Genomic DNA, 17,682 nt, shown 5'->3' with positions numbered 1-17,682 from the left:
AGAATATGTCGCTCCCTGCACACATTTTCGTTCAGGCGGGTTAGGTTGACACATATTCTATTTTTTCCATTAGGTTTTGGTACTATGACCATTCCTGAGCACCACTCTGTAGCTTCCTCTATGGGAGAAATAACGCCCATTTCCTCCATCCTTTTTAACTCTTCTTGAACTTTTCCTCTTAAGGGCAGTGGCACACGGCGTGGCACAGCGAGGGAAAAGGGAGTGGCATTTTCTTTTAATTTAATTTTGTATTCTCCCTCTAGCTTGCCTAAGCCTGTGAAAACTCTGGGATATTTTTCTTTGTAGCTTACCTCAGCTGCTGTGATAGCTTGCACAGAGCTGAGCAGGCAGAGGTCTTGTATCACTGGTAAGCCAAGCAAAGGAGTCACTAACCCTGACACAACATACACCTGCTGCTTCACCACAATTCCATTGTGACTAATATCCGTAGTAAAATGTCCCTTCACTTCTATGGGAGTGTTACTTGGGCCACACAGTCTTTTGGTTGTCGGTAGCAGCTTTCCATGGCGCTCTTGTGAATACACATGTGCCGGGATAGCTGTCACTGCAGCGCCCGTGTCCAACTTGAACGTCATCTGCTGACCATTCACTGCAACCGATTTCTGCCAGAATGTGTTGTATTTTGTACAATTCACTGTGCCCAGGAACAATGTCTCTACGCTTTCATCCAAGTCATTTTCCTTAATTTCTTCCACTCTCATTTTCGTTTTACAAACAGCGGCAAAATGCCCCCTTTTCTTTTCTTACATTTCTTGCACTCAGCAGTGCGCGCGGGACATGCATTGAATTAATTTTCATGTGTCGTCCCACATCTGCCACACTTAGTATTTGCATTATTTTGCACTATTTCCTTTGGTTTAAAGAGTAGAGAGTATTTCTGTTTGAACTTGAATCGAACTGCATCCATGTTTGCATCTGTGCCATCTGTGCTACTCTGTCTCAATGCAGGCTGTTGCTTTTTAATGTCCTCACTTTGGCCGATTTTTGTGACAGCTTTCACGAGAGTCAACTCAGAATCTAGCTGTAACTTCTCTGAAAGTCCATGGTCTCTGATACCTACGACAAGGCGGTCTCTGATCATCTCGTCTTGGAGAATTCCATACTGACAATGCTCAGCCAGTTTATGCACAGCAGTAATAAACGCTTCAACCGTCTCACCAGGCTCCTGGCTACGTTTGTTGAATTTAGCTCTTTTGTAGATCACATTATGCTTGCATATGAAATGTTTATCGAACGCTTGCTTTACTTTGTCCTACTTTTCCTTGTCCTCATCCGTCAGTGCTAACGTGTTCAGAACGTCATCCGCCATGTCTCCCATAGTGTAAACCAGCGAGTTAACTTGATACTCTTGACTCTTTGCATTTAGTCCTGCCGCTATGCGGGACCTTTCAAAACGTCGGATCCAATTAGGCCAACTACCAAAGTCTCCGAAGTCAAATGCTTCAGGCGGACTTATTGAAAATAGAGAATCCATCCTGTTTTACCTTCCGAACGCTCCCTCAAACGTTGTATCAACGCAGCTCCACGTTAGCGTTAGCTCCGCTAGCTCACTCGGCCAATTCAAAAGTTCCTTTCTCACGTAGTCAGACTGCACGGAACATTCCGGTCACTTGCGTCGGGTGATTGCATTTATCTCAGAGGCGAGGACGACAACTTCTGACACCATGTCTTGTACTTTATAGTACTTATATTAGTAAAGAATGGACCGGAGACCAAGGCATAACCTTGACCTTTTACTACGCATATCTTCAAGTCTCCACACTCGCGCATGCGCGCTCATTACATATCAAAACACGCTCGCTACACAATTAAAGAAAATGGTTTATGTGCGTAGGACAGGTTGGCGGACAAGATCAGGCAGGCGTCTCCGTGGACGATGACGTTCGCGGATGACATTGTGATCTGTAGCAAGAGTAGGGTGCAGGTTGAGGAGAGCCTGGAGAGGTGGAGGTATGCACTGGAGAGAAGAGGAATGAAAGTCAGTAGGAGCAAGACGGAATACCTATGCGTGAATGAGAGGGAGGACAGTGGAATGGTGAGGATGCAAGGAGTGGAAGTGACGAAGGCATTTGAGTTTAAATACTTGGGGTCAACTGTCCAAAGTAATGGGGAGTGCAGGAGAGAGGTGAAGAAGAGAGTGCAGGCAGGGTGGAGTGGGTGGAGAAGAGTGTCAGGAGTGATTTGTGACAGAAGGGTACCAGCAAGAGTTAAAGGGAAGGTTAACAAGATAGTTGTGAGACCAGCTATGTTATATGGTTTGGAGACAGTGGCACTGGTGAAAAGACAGGAGGTGGAGCTGGAGGTGGCAGAGTTGAAGGTGCTAAGATTTTCACTGGGAGTAACAAAGAAGGACAGGATTAGGAACGATTATATTAGAGGGACAGCTCAAATTGGAAGATTTGGAGACAAAGCAAGAGAGGCAAGATTGAGATGGTTTGGACATGTGTGGCGGAGAGATGCTGGGTATATTGGGGGAAGGATGCTGAATATGGAGCTGCCAGGGAAGAGGAAAAGAGGAAGGCCAAAGAGGAGGTTTATGAATGTGGTGAGGGAAGACATGCAGGCGGCTGGTGTGACAGAGGACGATGCAGAAGACAGGAAGAAATGGAAACGGATGATCCGCTGTGGCGACCCCTACTTGGAGCAGCCGAAACTAGTAGTAGTAGTAGTAGTAGTAGTAGTAGTAGTAGTAGTAGGTTGATGTGCATAGTTCTTGCAGTTCTTCTGCTTACTGACTGCATTGTGGGAAGGCTACGTAAGGAAGCATCCGGGCAACGACGGACCCCCCCAGAACCCTTACGATGGGGAGGAAGGACCGGGAGACACAGAGAGAAATAGGGGAGGGATGCAGAATATGAGAGCGGAAGAGAAGGAGAGGGTTAGGCGAATATTTATAGGAGCTTAACAAGTCCTATAATCATGACACAAGTACACTCATTCCTTGAAATGAGCAATAGTATCTGCCAGTGGGGTGAGATTTTACTATATATACCTGGATAAACAGTTCTTATTTTGCAGTGTGTTCAAGTCCTTCACCCCCCCCCCCCGTGTTCTCATATATTCTTAGATCGTTTGAAATACGGACGTTCCTTGTGTTTTCTCGATATTCCTAGACACTTTTACAATTTCCCGTTTTGGAAGAGTCTTATGTCAAGTCAAGTCAAGTCGGTTTTATTTGTACTATAGCCCAGTATCACAAATTACAGATTTGCCTGAAGGGGCTTTACAGCAACACCCTGTCCTTAGACCCTCGCATCAGATAAGGAACAACTCCTTAGGGGAAAAAAAACAAACTTTAACGGGGAGGAAAAATAGGGAGAAACCGTTTATGTCTTTCATGTGAGCAATCTGCGTTAAACGTCTTTGTATATGGAAATCCATGGCTCATAATAATAATAATGAACTTTATTTGTATAGCACCTTGCATGCATACAATGCAGCTCAACGTGCTTTACATTAAAAACAAGGGAAAAAATAAAACAATGACTTCCTCTTACTTTCATATATTGTCTTCTTCCCTCCCTTGAAGCCCAAGTCTTTTTCAAACGAGGCAACTGTCAATTGACAGGTCCACCAGTTGGGTTATATAATGTCAAACCACCAAACTTCAACCACTCTTCACGTCTGCTGCAAATGGTACAGCAAATATCTGAACTGGTTTCACAACAATTTCAAAACACATTTACCTCCAGCTACCTCAACAGGTGTGTCTTTATGCAATCATGTACCAGCTGCACATTTAGTATGTTGGTTGATGTGTAAACTGCAAGCGGAGGCCCTGGTCATGTCTCTGAAGATGTCCCGCTGCTTTTAGAGTAAATCATCACTTCTAGTATAAAGTGGAATTACACTTCTATATGGTTTCTGAAGTGATACAAGTCCAACGCCAGCGTCAAAGGCTGGGGCATCCATGTCAGAGCCTGTTAGTCCGATGTTCCACCCATCATCCCACAGCACGAACACCATGCTGGACCATTCACGCTTATTGTCAGCCAATCTGCTGGGCTTTTCCCCCTGAAAGAAAACCATCCCATTCCCCCTCAGACTCACGTCAAATTAAGCAAATTTACAGCTTAGCACTTAGGAAATTCTCCGTTTGCCAAGAAATTGGCAGGCCTCACTTGCCAACGACTGGTGCTGCACTGTGGCAATTGAAGTGGACTGCCAATTACTCCGGCCCCTGAAAGAGCTCTGAGCCATTAGATCCCCCCACCCCCACCTCCCCAATCCGAGCGCTCTGCTTTTGGAAAAGACTTATAAAGTGATGAAACAGCCGCACTCTACTCTGGAGACCTCTGCTCGGATTCTTCAGCAAACTACTTGAAGGGTAATGGCCGCGTGGCCACGCGCCAGGAGTGGGGGGATCAACTGTTTTATGCACTTGTTTCTGGCTGCTGCCGTATGTAGTGTTTGTTCTTTTAACAAAGTCCTGTTTAACCCCGGGGATGACTAATCTGCAGCGATGGGCAAACTTCAGGCAAAGTAAAACAAATAGAACACAATGTTTGGTATTTCTCGGTAAACATTTATGTAACGGGGATGACAAGCGTCTCACTTTTCAGAAGCTGTTTATAGGTCCTCAACACGCGTCTTTCCATTGGATTCTGTTTGTGTTTGCGAGACGACAACCCGCCTGTTTGCCCAGTAAAATCTCCCGCGCAACATAACACCCCCCCCTTTTGTACTCTGCCGAAAATGTAGTCCTGTCAAACAAGAGCTCAAAAGGAAATAAATGAACTGTTTGTTCCCTGTGTGGATGCAGAATTGCCCCTTGTTGACAGTAACGTAGACATGCGAACTTTTCGTTTCATTTCAATTATGGTAAAATGTTAGCTATGTCGACAAGCATGCGCTTCTTCCATCAAAATAATAATAATGACGTCACATACCCCCCCCCCCCTGCAGGATTTAGCCCACATGTCACTTAGGCAATAAAATTACTACTATAATGGGATTTCCAGACAACCCAGTGTGAGGTTTGTGTACATGACCCAACTAAATGTCTTTGTGCATGCTCAATGACGATGGTGATGATGATGATTTATTTTGAACACGTAAATAAGCGGGATATGACATACAGATAAGCCATTGCCAATAATCTGAAGTGATCATGCTCAATGATGAGTGATGAAACGTTTCTCTCATGTCCAGATAAACTGATTCAACTTTCTGTGATCTATTTCAGTGTTTCGCAGCTCTTGATGAGAGCTAGTATTACAGTTATTAAGCTACAACACTTAAGTCTTGGTGGTTGTGTACTACTGAAAATGGGCGGCACTGACTCAGTATCATATAGTGCATTAGCATGACTTTTGGGCAGTTGGATGGTGTAGAGGTAACCTTAATGAGCCTGTTTTAAGCCATATAGTGTGGACATGCATCAATCCTGGAAGACATTGAAACCCAACCTGCTCAAATGGTGGTGCCCTGTAGCTTAACCTGCACTCTTTGACCTGTGTGTGTGGGTGTGTGTGTGTGTGGGTGGGGGGATCACATGGGACCTTATCTGCATTACTTTTGCAATCTGAAGCAAAACATATAGAAGAAAACCATATCAGCGGCTCCTGGGGAGTTATTTTGACTTTCGTTCTGTCTGAACAGGCTAGGACGCTGTCCAGTTTTTCTAGTTTTTTGATGTGAGCAGCTGCACAGACGGTTAAACTAATAGAAAGTTCCAGCAAAACTGTGAAAAGAATGCTTTGTTATCTTTGCGTTGAAAGTAGAAAAAACATAATGCATTCCACGGCAAAGATTCCGAGATCTATGAGGGAACAGGAAGGAAAAATGTTATCCAACCAGAAACGTGAAGCACAGGTGTGGTAGGGAAGAAAAGCGGAGAATCGAGTAGTGCCTCTATGCTTTAGTGCAGCAGAGGGCCCTAAAAGATAATTACACACTTATTAATGCATAAAATCATAGCGGAGGATGAAGTCAATATCCCCTTGACCAATGGTTGCTATGTTGAAAATCTTAAAAACAACCGGGTTCTCATGGTGTGGTTACATTTAAATGTGGAAAATTTTAAAGGGCTGGAAGTCTTTTTTTTGTGTGTGCAGATCATTGTAGACCAACTCGTGTGTTTGATGTCTGAAATTATCTCATCTTTCAACTCCTCAGACTTTCCTATGGTTGTTTTTAATAGTGAAACTTCCATGGACACGGTTCATTAAGCTGTTTTAGTTACTTTCAAGCACTTAAAACACTTTTTTTCTCTTTTTTTTACTGGGTTCAATCATTATTTATAAAGGTTATTTTCTACTCAGTTGCTGAAATGTTCAGTCTGACATCTTAATATTTCACTTTATATTTGGTGAAATTATCACAGTTAATAAAAGGCATTGCGAAATTAAATAGTTTTGGATGGACTTGGAATCCTCCCCAGCTACCAACACCCCACCACCACCACCACCACCAATACCTCCCCCCCCAATGTCATTTTCATATCAAATCACTAATTTCACAACCACCCCACAGCCCGATCACACATGCTCTGGTGAAATAGCACTACGTCTATATATACAAAGCCACATACGGCAAAGCTGCATGTGTCTTATGGCCCTGCTTCCAATAAGGTCTTGTTAATGGTAAATTGGCTGAATGTGTGTCCAATTCTCCCTTTCCTCAGGGGTGTCTCACCAACAACAGCTGCTACCAATGGCAAAGCAGCCTTTTTCACACGGCCTCCTCTTTTCACCGTGTGACCGGGGTCTTTCCAAAATAGGCCCATACACATGCAAAAATAGATAAATGAACGTCTATTGCAAAGGGCAACTCACTTAAAGTGAGGACTGAACTGGAGAGGAGTGCTGAGAGAGAGGAGGAAAACAGCTCGTTCAACACTGAGCTGTAAAATGGTTCATGGCTGCACCAGGACTGACTGGTGCTGCAGCCACTGTAGTCCTCTGCCACACATACTGCATCATGATATGATCAGTGTCACATGCCGTATCTCTTGGTTGGAACATCAGATGTTTTATTCCCCCCCTCCTTGTGAGCTTTTCCAGTACTTCCTGTATTGGCTATTACAACACAATTTGGGGACAGGCAGGCAGTGACTCCTGGGCGGCCATATCTCCATGAATCCATCCACAGGAATAAGACTCCTCTGCACAATATGTATCTTCATCTAGGAGTACACAGACCCAGCCACCTGCTTTTCCTCAGCCCCCCCCCACCCACCCACCTCCCACCCTCCGTCTCCGCTTTGTGAACTTAATAAAAGCTGCCATTAAGCAGTGCTTCATCTGTTTGGGCCCTAATCTGCCTTATAGGCTTCATGTGACCACATATGCAGCACACACCTGTCATGTGTGTGTTCCTTGCTCCGATTGTTCCTTTTCTGTATGCCCCCCACCTCCCCCACCTCCACACTAAACCTGTTATTGGCACATCAACCCAGGACACGTCAGAGTAAGCCAGAGTACGCACGCACGCACACACACACGCACACGCACACACACACACACACACACACACACACACACACACACACACACACACACACACACACACACACACACAGTAAATTGGATGCATGTTGGCACACCTGAACTTTTCAGTGGTGTTTAATAAAACCATATAGAGGTATGCGTGCTGATCAACACTTGCATGCATGTGTAAAAGACGGGTCGTATTATTCCTGGTACTTCAAAAGACATCAGCACCGAATCAGTCCTACATTTGTTCAGTCCATTTTTATTTCAGAGTGAAAAGCTCAGTCTTTGCATAAGACACGCAGAACCAAAAGTACCTATAACATAAATATAGTACAATGATGAACAGCACTATATATATACTTTGTTTAAAGAAACACTCAACGTTAGGGAAAGTATATATATATATATATATATATATATATATATATATATATATATATATATATATATATATATATATCTCCAAGTGGGGAAAGGCAATATGAAGGGTATGAACAGTAATGCTGAGGGCAGCAAATTCAAGTAGCAGAAGACTTTTTGCCTCAATTGCCTCATTGTCTACTTTTCATATAAAATGTCCCATTTACTCCCCCGTAATGGTTATGAATCTGGCCAAATTGACTGCGAACTGGAGATGGCTTTTAGTCCAAAAGTGCAATATATTTAACAAAGGTTAAAACGTGTCGCTGTTTATACTGCAGCAGCGGACTGCTTTCATATTACACTCCACTAGCAGAGGAAATACATCTCATTTCATTTCCCACTTACTTTTTTTTAACCATCTTTTTTTTCCCCTCCCTCTGGTAATTAAAACAGTAAAATGATCTGTCGTTTCGGCAGCAGCCTATGCAGGATTTGGAGGTCGTTTCCGTCTGGTTTTTGTGTAATATAATTTTCATGTTTATTCTTTTTTTTTTCTGGTAGATTATATACAGGATGCCAGCTGGCTGACAGATGGCGATGCCTTTACCCGTTTTTTTTTTCTTTTGTAATTTTTTTCATTTAAAGAAACATCACAAGGAAGAGGAGGAGGAGGAACGGGGACAGCTGTAGACAGGGGGATAGACAGAACCACACAGTGCATGTCTTATAAAAACATTATCGGATGCAAAATGTGGCCCGTTAACGACGGCCCAATCACAGGGAGGCATCTTATCAGCAGGAGCGGGCCTCTAAAACTCACAATGAGCCTCACTGAATTTTTCTGACTCGGAACAGCAAAACTCCTAAAATGGGTAATTCCAACAACACACGCTGCCGAGTCCCCCGAGGGCCAAGCTGCAGGTTTGTTTTTCTGGTTTTTTTGCTTTTAACATCAATCTCTGGCGAGACAGCGTCTCAACTCGGGTCCCAAGTGGTGCAAGGAAGGGGAAGATGCACGAGGTCATGACCTACGAGGTTAAGTGTCATGCCTCTGTTGGTCAGGGCCGTTTCTGGACAGTTCTTACAAAGGCCGTCTATCTACCTGGAACGGCTGGAAGAGAGCAGGGACACACACACACACACACACACACACACACACACACACACACACACACACACACACACACACACTTCAGTAGTAGTACAGAGAGAGAGAGAGAGAGAGAGAGAGAGAAAGGCAGAGAGACTCTGAGAAACAGAGAGAGAGAGACAGACAGACAGAGACAGAGAGAGTCCTTAGACCCCTGTGGTCATGAGTTCAGGTTATACTTGATCCTAAATATTTTCAGGCTAAAGCACTTTCAAGCAGCATGTACATAGTTATTACAATAATTAGAATTTATTTATTTTCAACTTTTTACAAATCCTGCTTTACACACATACACACACGCACGCACGCACACACACACGTGTGCACACACACACACACACACACACACACACACACACACACACACACACACACACACACAGTATTCAAGTGCAGGGTGTCTTCCTCCCCCGATGGTGATTTAAACAGTCCATCAGTGGAAGGAACAGAGAAGGTGATGTGCATGAGTCGAGCCACACAGTGTGAACGAGGCATGCCCACAGCAAAGTAAATATTAACCAAGCATTTCAGCTGAGGAAAAACAAAAACACAAAAACGACAACACGATGCATAAAACAAGTAGTTAAATAAATAAATAAATAATCTGTAAATTCAGATCAGTGGATGAGCGTTTAACTTGCATGAGGTTTTAGCTTTTAACTGGAAGAAAAAAAGGGGGGGGGGGAGACAGGATCTTCTGATGTAAAAAATATTTCAGTAAAAATAAAGAAAGAAAGGATTCTCCACTCCCATGTGAAGGAGCAGGGCCCGGAGTCAGTCGCTGGCCAACGTCTTGACACGTCTCCCCGCTGACTTGTGCCTGAAAAAGGTCCACACACACAAGCAAAGTATGGACAGGCTATTTCAATTTTTAACTTTTTATTATTCATTTCTCCTTTTTTATGGTTTTCTTTTTAAAGGAAGCTGTTCATCAAAGAGCATTTTGTTCATATATAGTTATTTTATACAGAAGAAAATACTGTACAACCTTTTTTTTTTCTTTCTTCTCAAAACAATATCTGGAGGAATACCATCTGCACACATTGTTCCCTACGGTGTGATGATTTAATATTCCCACGCCAAGTTCAGGAGAGAATTCATGGTCACCATGTTCACCCCTCGGTCCCGCACATCCGATCGATAGAAACCAGAGGGTGGATTTGACAGGTTCGTAATTTAGTACTACAGTATCTGCACCTTTCCATGATCTTCTGGAGAATCAATTTGAAATCACAGTTCGTATTAGTGTTTTTATGCCGGGGCCCGCCGTCTCTCTGGCGCGCCCCCCTCTCTCATTTTGAAAACCGACCAATCAATCGAAGCAAATAAAAGCAGTCTTTTAAATAAACCACAGAACAACAGTTCTTTGTCACACTAACATCTATTTGTGCATCAAAGCAAAGTGAACTAAAACAACATCTTAAAGCAAATTCCCTGTTAAAAGATATACGTCCTTTTTTTTTCAGAAGGTAAAAATGAACCTAAAAAGTGCAATAACACCCTAAAAATTTCTCATTGGAAGGTCACATAAATATTAAATAAAAACCGTTACAACAGGAGCGCAACCACAGCCATAGTGAATGGAAAACAAAACAAAAAACAAAAAAAAAAGAAAAAAAAAGAAAAGAAAAAAAAATGCCGTTGAGACGTCATTTTGGGTCTGTACATTTCAAAGATAAAACACCGACGCTGCATCCGAGTGACTCCTCACCTCCAATGGGAAGGCTGACCCCTCAACCGGTCGGCCGTGAAGTCACGACCCTCGCCCGCTCACAAAAAAAATCGATATGCATCCGAACCGACAGGACAAACAAATAATGAAATCGTGATGCGATGAATGCAAACGGTAACAAAAATATCTTTTAAATATAATGTTTGGAGTTATCGATCCTCGCCATCATTGTCAGCTAATATAAAAAGTGCACTATCCATACACAAACTTTTGATTCCTCAACACGGGACATAGGGATAAAATTACAAGGGCTGAGCTTGATGGTGGTGCTAGGTGAGCATATCTAGCAGAATGTCAGAGAGAATTGTTTATATATATCGACAGCTCGCCGACCGCGCCAAGCGGATGCCCGCCTGCGGCCGAGACTGACCATGCAGTCACTGGTCAACTCCACGTTTCATAGAAGAAGAACAAATTAAAACACCTTGCAACTGGTGAACTGGAGAGATGGGCACAAGCCAAAGCAACATGTAAACCCTTGCTCTCAGTGTGTAATAGCAATGATGATATTAATAATAATAATAACAATATTAATAATAATACAGGTAAAAAGATCAAATGTTTGAACACATTCTGTTTCGTAATTTCCCCTCGGTGATTTACTTCCCTTTTTTATAGGTAACCAGGGTGGTTGCAGTTCATGTCGACTGCAAACAGCAATTTCCTTTGTATATCACACACACGCACGCACACGCACACACACTTACATATATAGTTATATAGAGAGATTTGTTTTTGTTTTTCTTATATTTTTTTTTGCCACACACAAAAAAGTGAAAACAAAAAGTAAAATAAATTAAAGTCAAACATGCACGCACACAAAAAAGACTGATGTGTAGTAAATTGTTTACATTGCTGCCCCGTGTATAAAAGAGGGCCCTAACTCTTTGTGTCTCCATTCGTTTTCTTATTTTAATGCATAATTGAATTAATAATGTTGGTCATCTTGTAAACATCATAATAAATCATTTCAGGCCGTCATTTCTCCACTTGCTGTTTTTTTCTTTTTTTCTCTCTCCCCGTTGTTGTCATCTGAACTGTCTCTAAACATGATAAATGAGGCCACTTAAATTTCTGGTTGTTCATAGTACACAAAATTTTTTTTCAATGTTTTTTTTTTTTTTCAGTTCCTTAAGTCCGGATTTTTCAAGGGTCAGCCTCTTGCTTTTCCAGTTGGGAAGTGTCAGTATTGTTAACGGAAGCATCAAAACTAACGCCATTGTCCTTTTCGCCGTCGGGCTCAGGCATCGAATCTTCATATGAGTCAGTGTTGAGATCTTCCTCTGCCTCGTCCTCGTCCTCCTCTTCATCATCATCCTCATCGTCGTCGTCGTCCTCCTCCGCGTTTGCCTCCTCCTCCGGTGACATGTCATCCTCGGCATCTCCAGACGTTCCTGTGGTTTCGTCCTGAGGTGCCTGTAGACCAAGGCGGGGCATGGGGTTAGGTCCGGAGCCCATGGCCACAGCTGAGTCGCGTTGCAACTTTTTGCTGAGGTCCAGTGAGTCGTTGAGGCCCAGGCCAACTGCATTCTTCAGGAAGAACAGCGAGCTGCTGGTGTCTGTTCTCAGGTTGAGCGAGCTGTCCAGGCTGACTGAGGAAGGTGGGTATGTGTGGTTGTACTCGGATGCCATGCTGCCTGCTGTGTAGAGCATCGAGGGTGCGTTGGTGTTATTGTTAAGGGAGATCGCATGGAGGCCCCCTGTGGAGGGAGAGGGAAGACCAATAGAGGCTGGCGGGACCACTGACACGCTTCCTCCCAGGTGGTGTGGCCCCTCCTGGTTTGGGGACACGGACGGCAGCTCGCCACGCTCCTGCTTCTCATGCTTGCGCTTGTGGGAGTCCATCTGAGACATACCCACCACGGTGTGCTTACACTCGGGGAAGGTGCAGTGGAAGTGCGAGCACTTGAGCTTGTACTTGCAGTCGGCGACCTCACAGTCGGCGCTGGAGCTGAACTGGCAGAATCCGGCAGCACTGATCACGTCTTGCTTGCCATGGTGCTTGCGGTGAGCCGTCACCTTGGTGCTGTCGGTGCAGCGGAAGCCGCAGCGCAAGCAGTGGAAGTGGGTGCTATTGCCTGAGAATTGGCAGTCAGCGAAGTTGCAGCTGAGTGAAGACTTAAAGCGCTTGAAGTCATCCAAGACCAGGTTGTCCACACGGTCGTGGTGCTGCGCGTGCTTGTACATGTGGGTGCGGCCGCAGAACTTGTAGCCGCAGTTCTCGCGCGTACAGTGGTAGTGGGTCACCTTCAGGGAGAACTGACAGCCTGAGTCCTTGCAGTTCTCATACAGGTCGTAGCGTCGGAAGCCCTCCAGCATCATCCCCTCATCGAGCATTTTACGTGACGAGGCCGTCTTGCGCCGCTTGCCAAAGGGTGACATGTCCTCAATGATCCAGAAGCGCTTTTTAGCGCCTGTGGCCGTGGGGATAGAGATAGTGTTTCCTGAGGATGGGAAAAAAGAGGGAGGAATCATGTTAAAATCTGAATTTGTTGGCGAAAAATATAAACCCCACCCACAACAAGCAACTGACATGGCGTGACCATCTTGGTTGCAACTTAAATGCCTCCTTACTCAGCCAGAAGTGGTTCACAGCTGAGTAAGCATATTGAGCCCTGGAATCTTGTTTTTTTTTAAAGACATTTTTTAAATAATTCCCATGAAGCTTAAAGGAAGGGGAACGTGACAGATTGACTTTGCTCCTAAAAAGAACGTGACACTTTTACATGGTGTCTACAGCCTCCAAACAGGCGGACTTGTGGGTCGGGCCATCTTATCTCCCTGTTGTTTTACGAGGGGCACCCACCTTCTCCAGCACCCTGGAGTCCCTGCTAATGATGCGATCCCTATTGTGTACGACAGGAAGCAGTGGGCCTCGATAAAACTTGAGTTGTGATTAAAACAAGAGGCCGCTGATGGAGTGTTGTTAATGGAGGCTAAACGAGGCCAAGGCTTCCGACTGCAGGTGCTGAATTTAACGCACCAGCTCTGAAGCCTAGTAAGTACACCAAAGAGGGATACTAACTTCCGTGTGACCAAACACCAAGGTTTAAATGATGCAATATGATAAATTTACTCTCAGAGATGTTGTTCTCTGTTAACCTGCCCACCCTGGTAAGCATGCACTTTTACAAGATTCTTTTTTTTTCCTTCACTTGTTTGCATGCTGGGAAGTCCCTTTTATTTCCTCTCATCTTTCTACAACATTACTGCCGAGTGAGAGTAGATCACACAGTTAAATGTTGCACTGGACTCAATTGAGAGTGACAGCTGCAGTGTTGGTTTGAGCGGGGGGTAAGTACCTGCAGCATCCTGAACTATAGGGACGTCATTTTTAACCGGAGACGGAGTGGCAATGATGGGGCTGAAAGCTGGTGTGTTGGTTGGCATGACAACACTCCGAGTGGCTCCCAGAGAGGCGCTGAGCAGAGAGTATGACAGACAGGATGGAGAGAGGAGGTATGGGAGTGAAGGGAGAGGAGGGCGGAGGAGGGCGGGAGGTAGGGAGGGGGCCTGCGACTGGAGGCCAGGGTGCGGGGCAGAGGGAGCGGGGAGAGTGGGGAGAGCTGGAGGAGGAGGAAGAGGAGGTGGTGGTGGTGGAGGAGGAGCATTTTGAGGAGGAGGTGCATTTTGGGGAGCGCTAGTGTCAGCAGGGGTGGAAGGAGCAGAAGTGGTGACGGGGCAGCCTTGTCCTGGAGAGACAGGTTGACCAGAGAAGGTGGAGGACAGACACAGAGGGGAAAACAGACAGACAAGGTAGACACAAAAAACAAGGGCCCGGTCACACACACGCACACACACACACACACACACACACACACACACACACACAGGGACGGTAGGGATGGGAGGTAAAAAAGGGGAAAAGATAAGAGAATGATACAAAATGAAGCCCACTCAAGACAAGTAACCCAAACACCAGCCAAAGCAACAATGATGAGAGTAGGTGGATAATATATATATATATATATGTATATTTTGCAACAAATGGAGAAATGTGGAAATCATACAAACGAAGGCATGCTCAGATTTTGAAAAAGCAGAGGAGAATGTGTTTCTTCAGCAGGTGTCAGAAAGAGGGACCTTTTCTTTTTATCATTTAAAATTTTAAATTACTTGGGTAGACATTACGCTCATAGAGCCAAGGGGGACTTGGCGAAAGGAAAATTAAGAATACAAAATGTAGTCAAATAACTCAAATTGTTAATGGGGAAAATGAAATTTGAGGATGACCAGGCAAATTAAAAAGGATCTTGCAAGTTTGGGACTGAGAACATAAGAGCAGGATATCACAGTGCACTCTATACTTTGTCAAACTTATAACATAACTCAATTCACTATTAAAAAAAAACTATTCATAAAAAAGCAACAAAACACAAAAACCCAATTCAACTGGAGAAAATATGAAATGACAAATGTGATACTTGTCTCAGCATGGTAGAAAATGACAGTGTACAGGAGCAAGATTTATGATCCAATACTAACGTATGAGTATAAAATCAGTAATGCACTATTTGCCTTCTCCAATATATTGTTAGTATTCAAATTCCACCTGCTGATACTTAGACACATTTTAGGTTTACATCACACGGGCATTTGGTATATCAGCAAGCTTACCTGCCGGGGAGCCCTCGTTGCCCACGGGGGTGCTGGTGCAGCTGCGGTCCTGGTTGGAGGACTCAGAGGAGAGGCCCAGCGGGCTGCCTCCACCCATGTAGTCCATATAGTCATCTGTCTCATCCATCATGTTGGAGAAGTTGGAGGTCATGCCATGCTGTGCGGCCATAGAGCCTGACATGCCGGACATTTGCTGCATCTCGTCCACCCTCTGGCCGAGGGGCATCACCTGGGGGAAAGACCGCACAATGCAGACAGTTTAGTAACGGCAGGTACAATGTCCTTAAAGCCTCAGGTCATCTCAAACATATGCTAGTGAATATGATGAACGTTCCATCCACATGAGTTCAAGTTTAGTGACAAATATGCTCAACACAAAGGCACAAGAACACAAACAGTATCTGCATACCTAAGATTACCAACATGTCTAAATATATAATTTGCAATAAAGTTAATAGTAATTATGGGATGAGAAGAATCCTCCTGTGCAGAGTTTAAGTTTTGGTATCTGACAAACAAGCAACGTTTATCATGACAGAAAAAACCCCACACAAAACATTTCAAAAGATTCAACCTCAGACTGCGGTCATGTCTTACGTAAGGAATTCGTTTTGAAATCCTCACATAAGGCTTAGCAGCAGTCTGTAATTTCACATGCCCACATTTGTACATACTGTACATACCAAAGAGGTTTAAGCCTGAGATTATTTCAGAATAATGCAAAAAAATAAAATAAAAATAAAAATAAAAAATCTTCAAAGGAAACTTCAGGTATCGTTTGTCACTGACTGGCTGAATGTGTAAGACAGGTATGTTTTATAATGAGAAATGACTCTTCATTCTTATCAACCTATGTGACTCACATAACAAGAAACATACCCCCCCCCGTTCCCATCCCCTCTCCCATACAACTCCAAACTGTATGGCACGAGGCCTTGCTGTTCTCGTCAACTGTAAACAGGGTGTGTGACATGGCTGGCCTTTTCGCAGTGCATGTGTGACATGGTAACCAGAATCTGTTATGTTGCCCAGATCTTATTTTCAAGGTAAACTTCCCCTTTGAGAAGCGCTTGCTGGTGGTGCCATGTCGCAGTACCTGTGACGGGACCCTGTCAAAGTTCTTCCCCAGCATCCGCCTCATGTGTTTGCGAGCGTGGGACGTCATCTGGTGCTTGAGCAGGAAGGAAAACTGGCAACCCTCGCGAATGCAATGAAAATGGCTGTTCAGCTGGTTGTACTTGCAGCCTGCGAAAGAAACGAGAACAATGGTGGAATGGTTACCTTTCACTATAGTTTATCTTACTCAGATGCTGTTAAACTGACAGCTTTAGTGCTACCCTGATAAACTCTGTTATTAAACAGCTATCGTGCTAAATGCTGTAGTGTCAGTGCATAATGGTGTGTCATGAGCTGAAATCCATGGTGCTTAGCGAATCCGAAGTGCTTAGCGAATTTTTTTTTTTTGAGACAAAAAAAAATGTAAGGGGCATCCGGGTAGTGTAGTGGTTTATTCCGTTGCCTACCAATACGGGAATCGCCGGATCGAATTCCCATGTTACCTCCGGCTTGGTCGGGCGTCCCTACAGACACAATTCGCTGTGTCTGCGGGTGGGAAGCCAGATGTGAGTATATGTCCTGGTTGCTGCACTAGCGCCTCCTCTGGTTATTTGGGGCACTTGTTCGGGGGGGGGGGATGGCGAACTGGAGGTGATCCTCACACGTGCTACGTCCCCCTGGCAAAACTTCTGTCAAGTGAAAAGAAGCGGCCGGCGACTCCACATGTATGGAGGAGACATGGGGTAGTCTGAAGCCCCCCCGGATCGGCAGAGGGGGTGGAGCAGCGACTGGGACGGCTCGGAAGAGTGGGGTAATTGGCCGGATACAATTGGGGAGATAAAGGGAGGGGGAAAAAAAAATCTGACATGTTGACATGGCCAGGACAAAAGACAGATCGTGTTTCAGAGTGTACCCGTAGGAGGAATATTAGATCAGCCCCAGTGTCACACTGAGCAAGTCTGGGCTTCGGTGGTCCAAACCTGTGGAGCCCTTTTATTACACTGACATGCTTTATTCAATCAGGAATTTACATAAATAAATTCTCATTTTCTGTGGGCCAATAATGCACACACCCCTGCAAACCAAAGTAAATATACAATTATTCCCATATTAAATTCATTTTTCAAAATCTCTCCATTGTCATCTTTCCTTTTGTTCTCTACTGTGGTGTCGTCTGTGTCATACACCTCTGTTCTTTTTCCCCTGTTTTAACAACTCCGGCTCTAATTGCTTTATGATTTCAAATTAAATGAATGTTCCTTTTTGTGCTTGTTAATCAAATACCATTATATAAAAGCAGGCAGAAA

The 17,682-nt window shown here is 44.3% G+C and overlaps 1 protein-coding gene across 1 annotated transcript in view; it reads right to left on the bottom strand.

Moving 5' to 3' along the window:
• Positions 1 to 9,832: 9,832 nt before the first annotated feature.
• Positions 9,833 to 17,682, bottom strand: part of casz1 (castor zinc finger 1) — a 208,270-nt gene continuing 200,420 nt past the window's right edge. Inside the window, exons 18-21 of the mRNA XM_056299172.1 lie at positions 16,416 to 16,564; positions 15,320 to 15,548; positions 14,005 to 14,394; positions 9,833 to 13,146 (exon numbers count right to left, since the gene is read on the bottom strand). Of these exons, the coding sequence (XP_056155147.1) occupies positions 11,849 to 13,146; positions 14,005 to 14,394; positions 15,320 to 15,548; positions 16,416 to 16,564 (2,066 nt within the window). The 3' untranslated portion in view covers positions 9,833 to 11,848. The remainder of the gene's footprint in view (positions 13,147 to 14,004; positions 14,395 to 15,319; positions 15,549 to 16,415; positions 16,565 to 17,682) is intronic.

This window comes from Lampris incognitus, chromosome 2 (assembly GCF_029633865.1).
Source record: "Lampris incognitus isolate fLamInc1 chromosome 2, fLamInc1.hap2, whole genome shotgun sequence".
NCBI lineage: Eukaryota > Metazoa > Chordata > Actinopteri > Lampriformes > Lampridae > Lampris > Lampris incognitus.
This window is presented reverse-complemented; position numbering and strand designations above follow the sequence as displayed.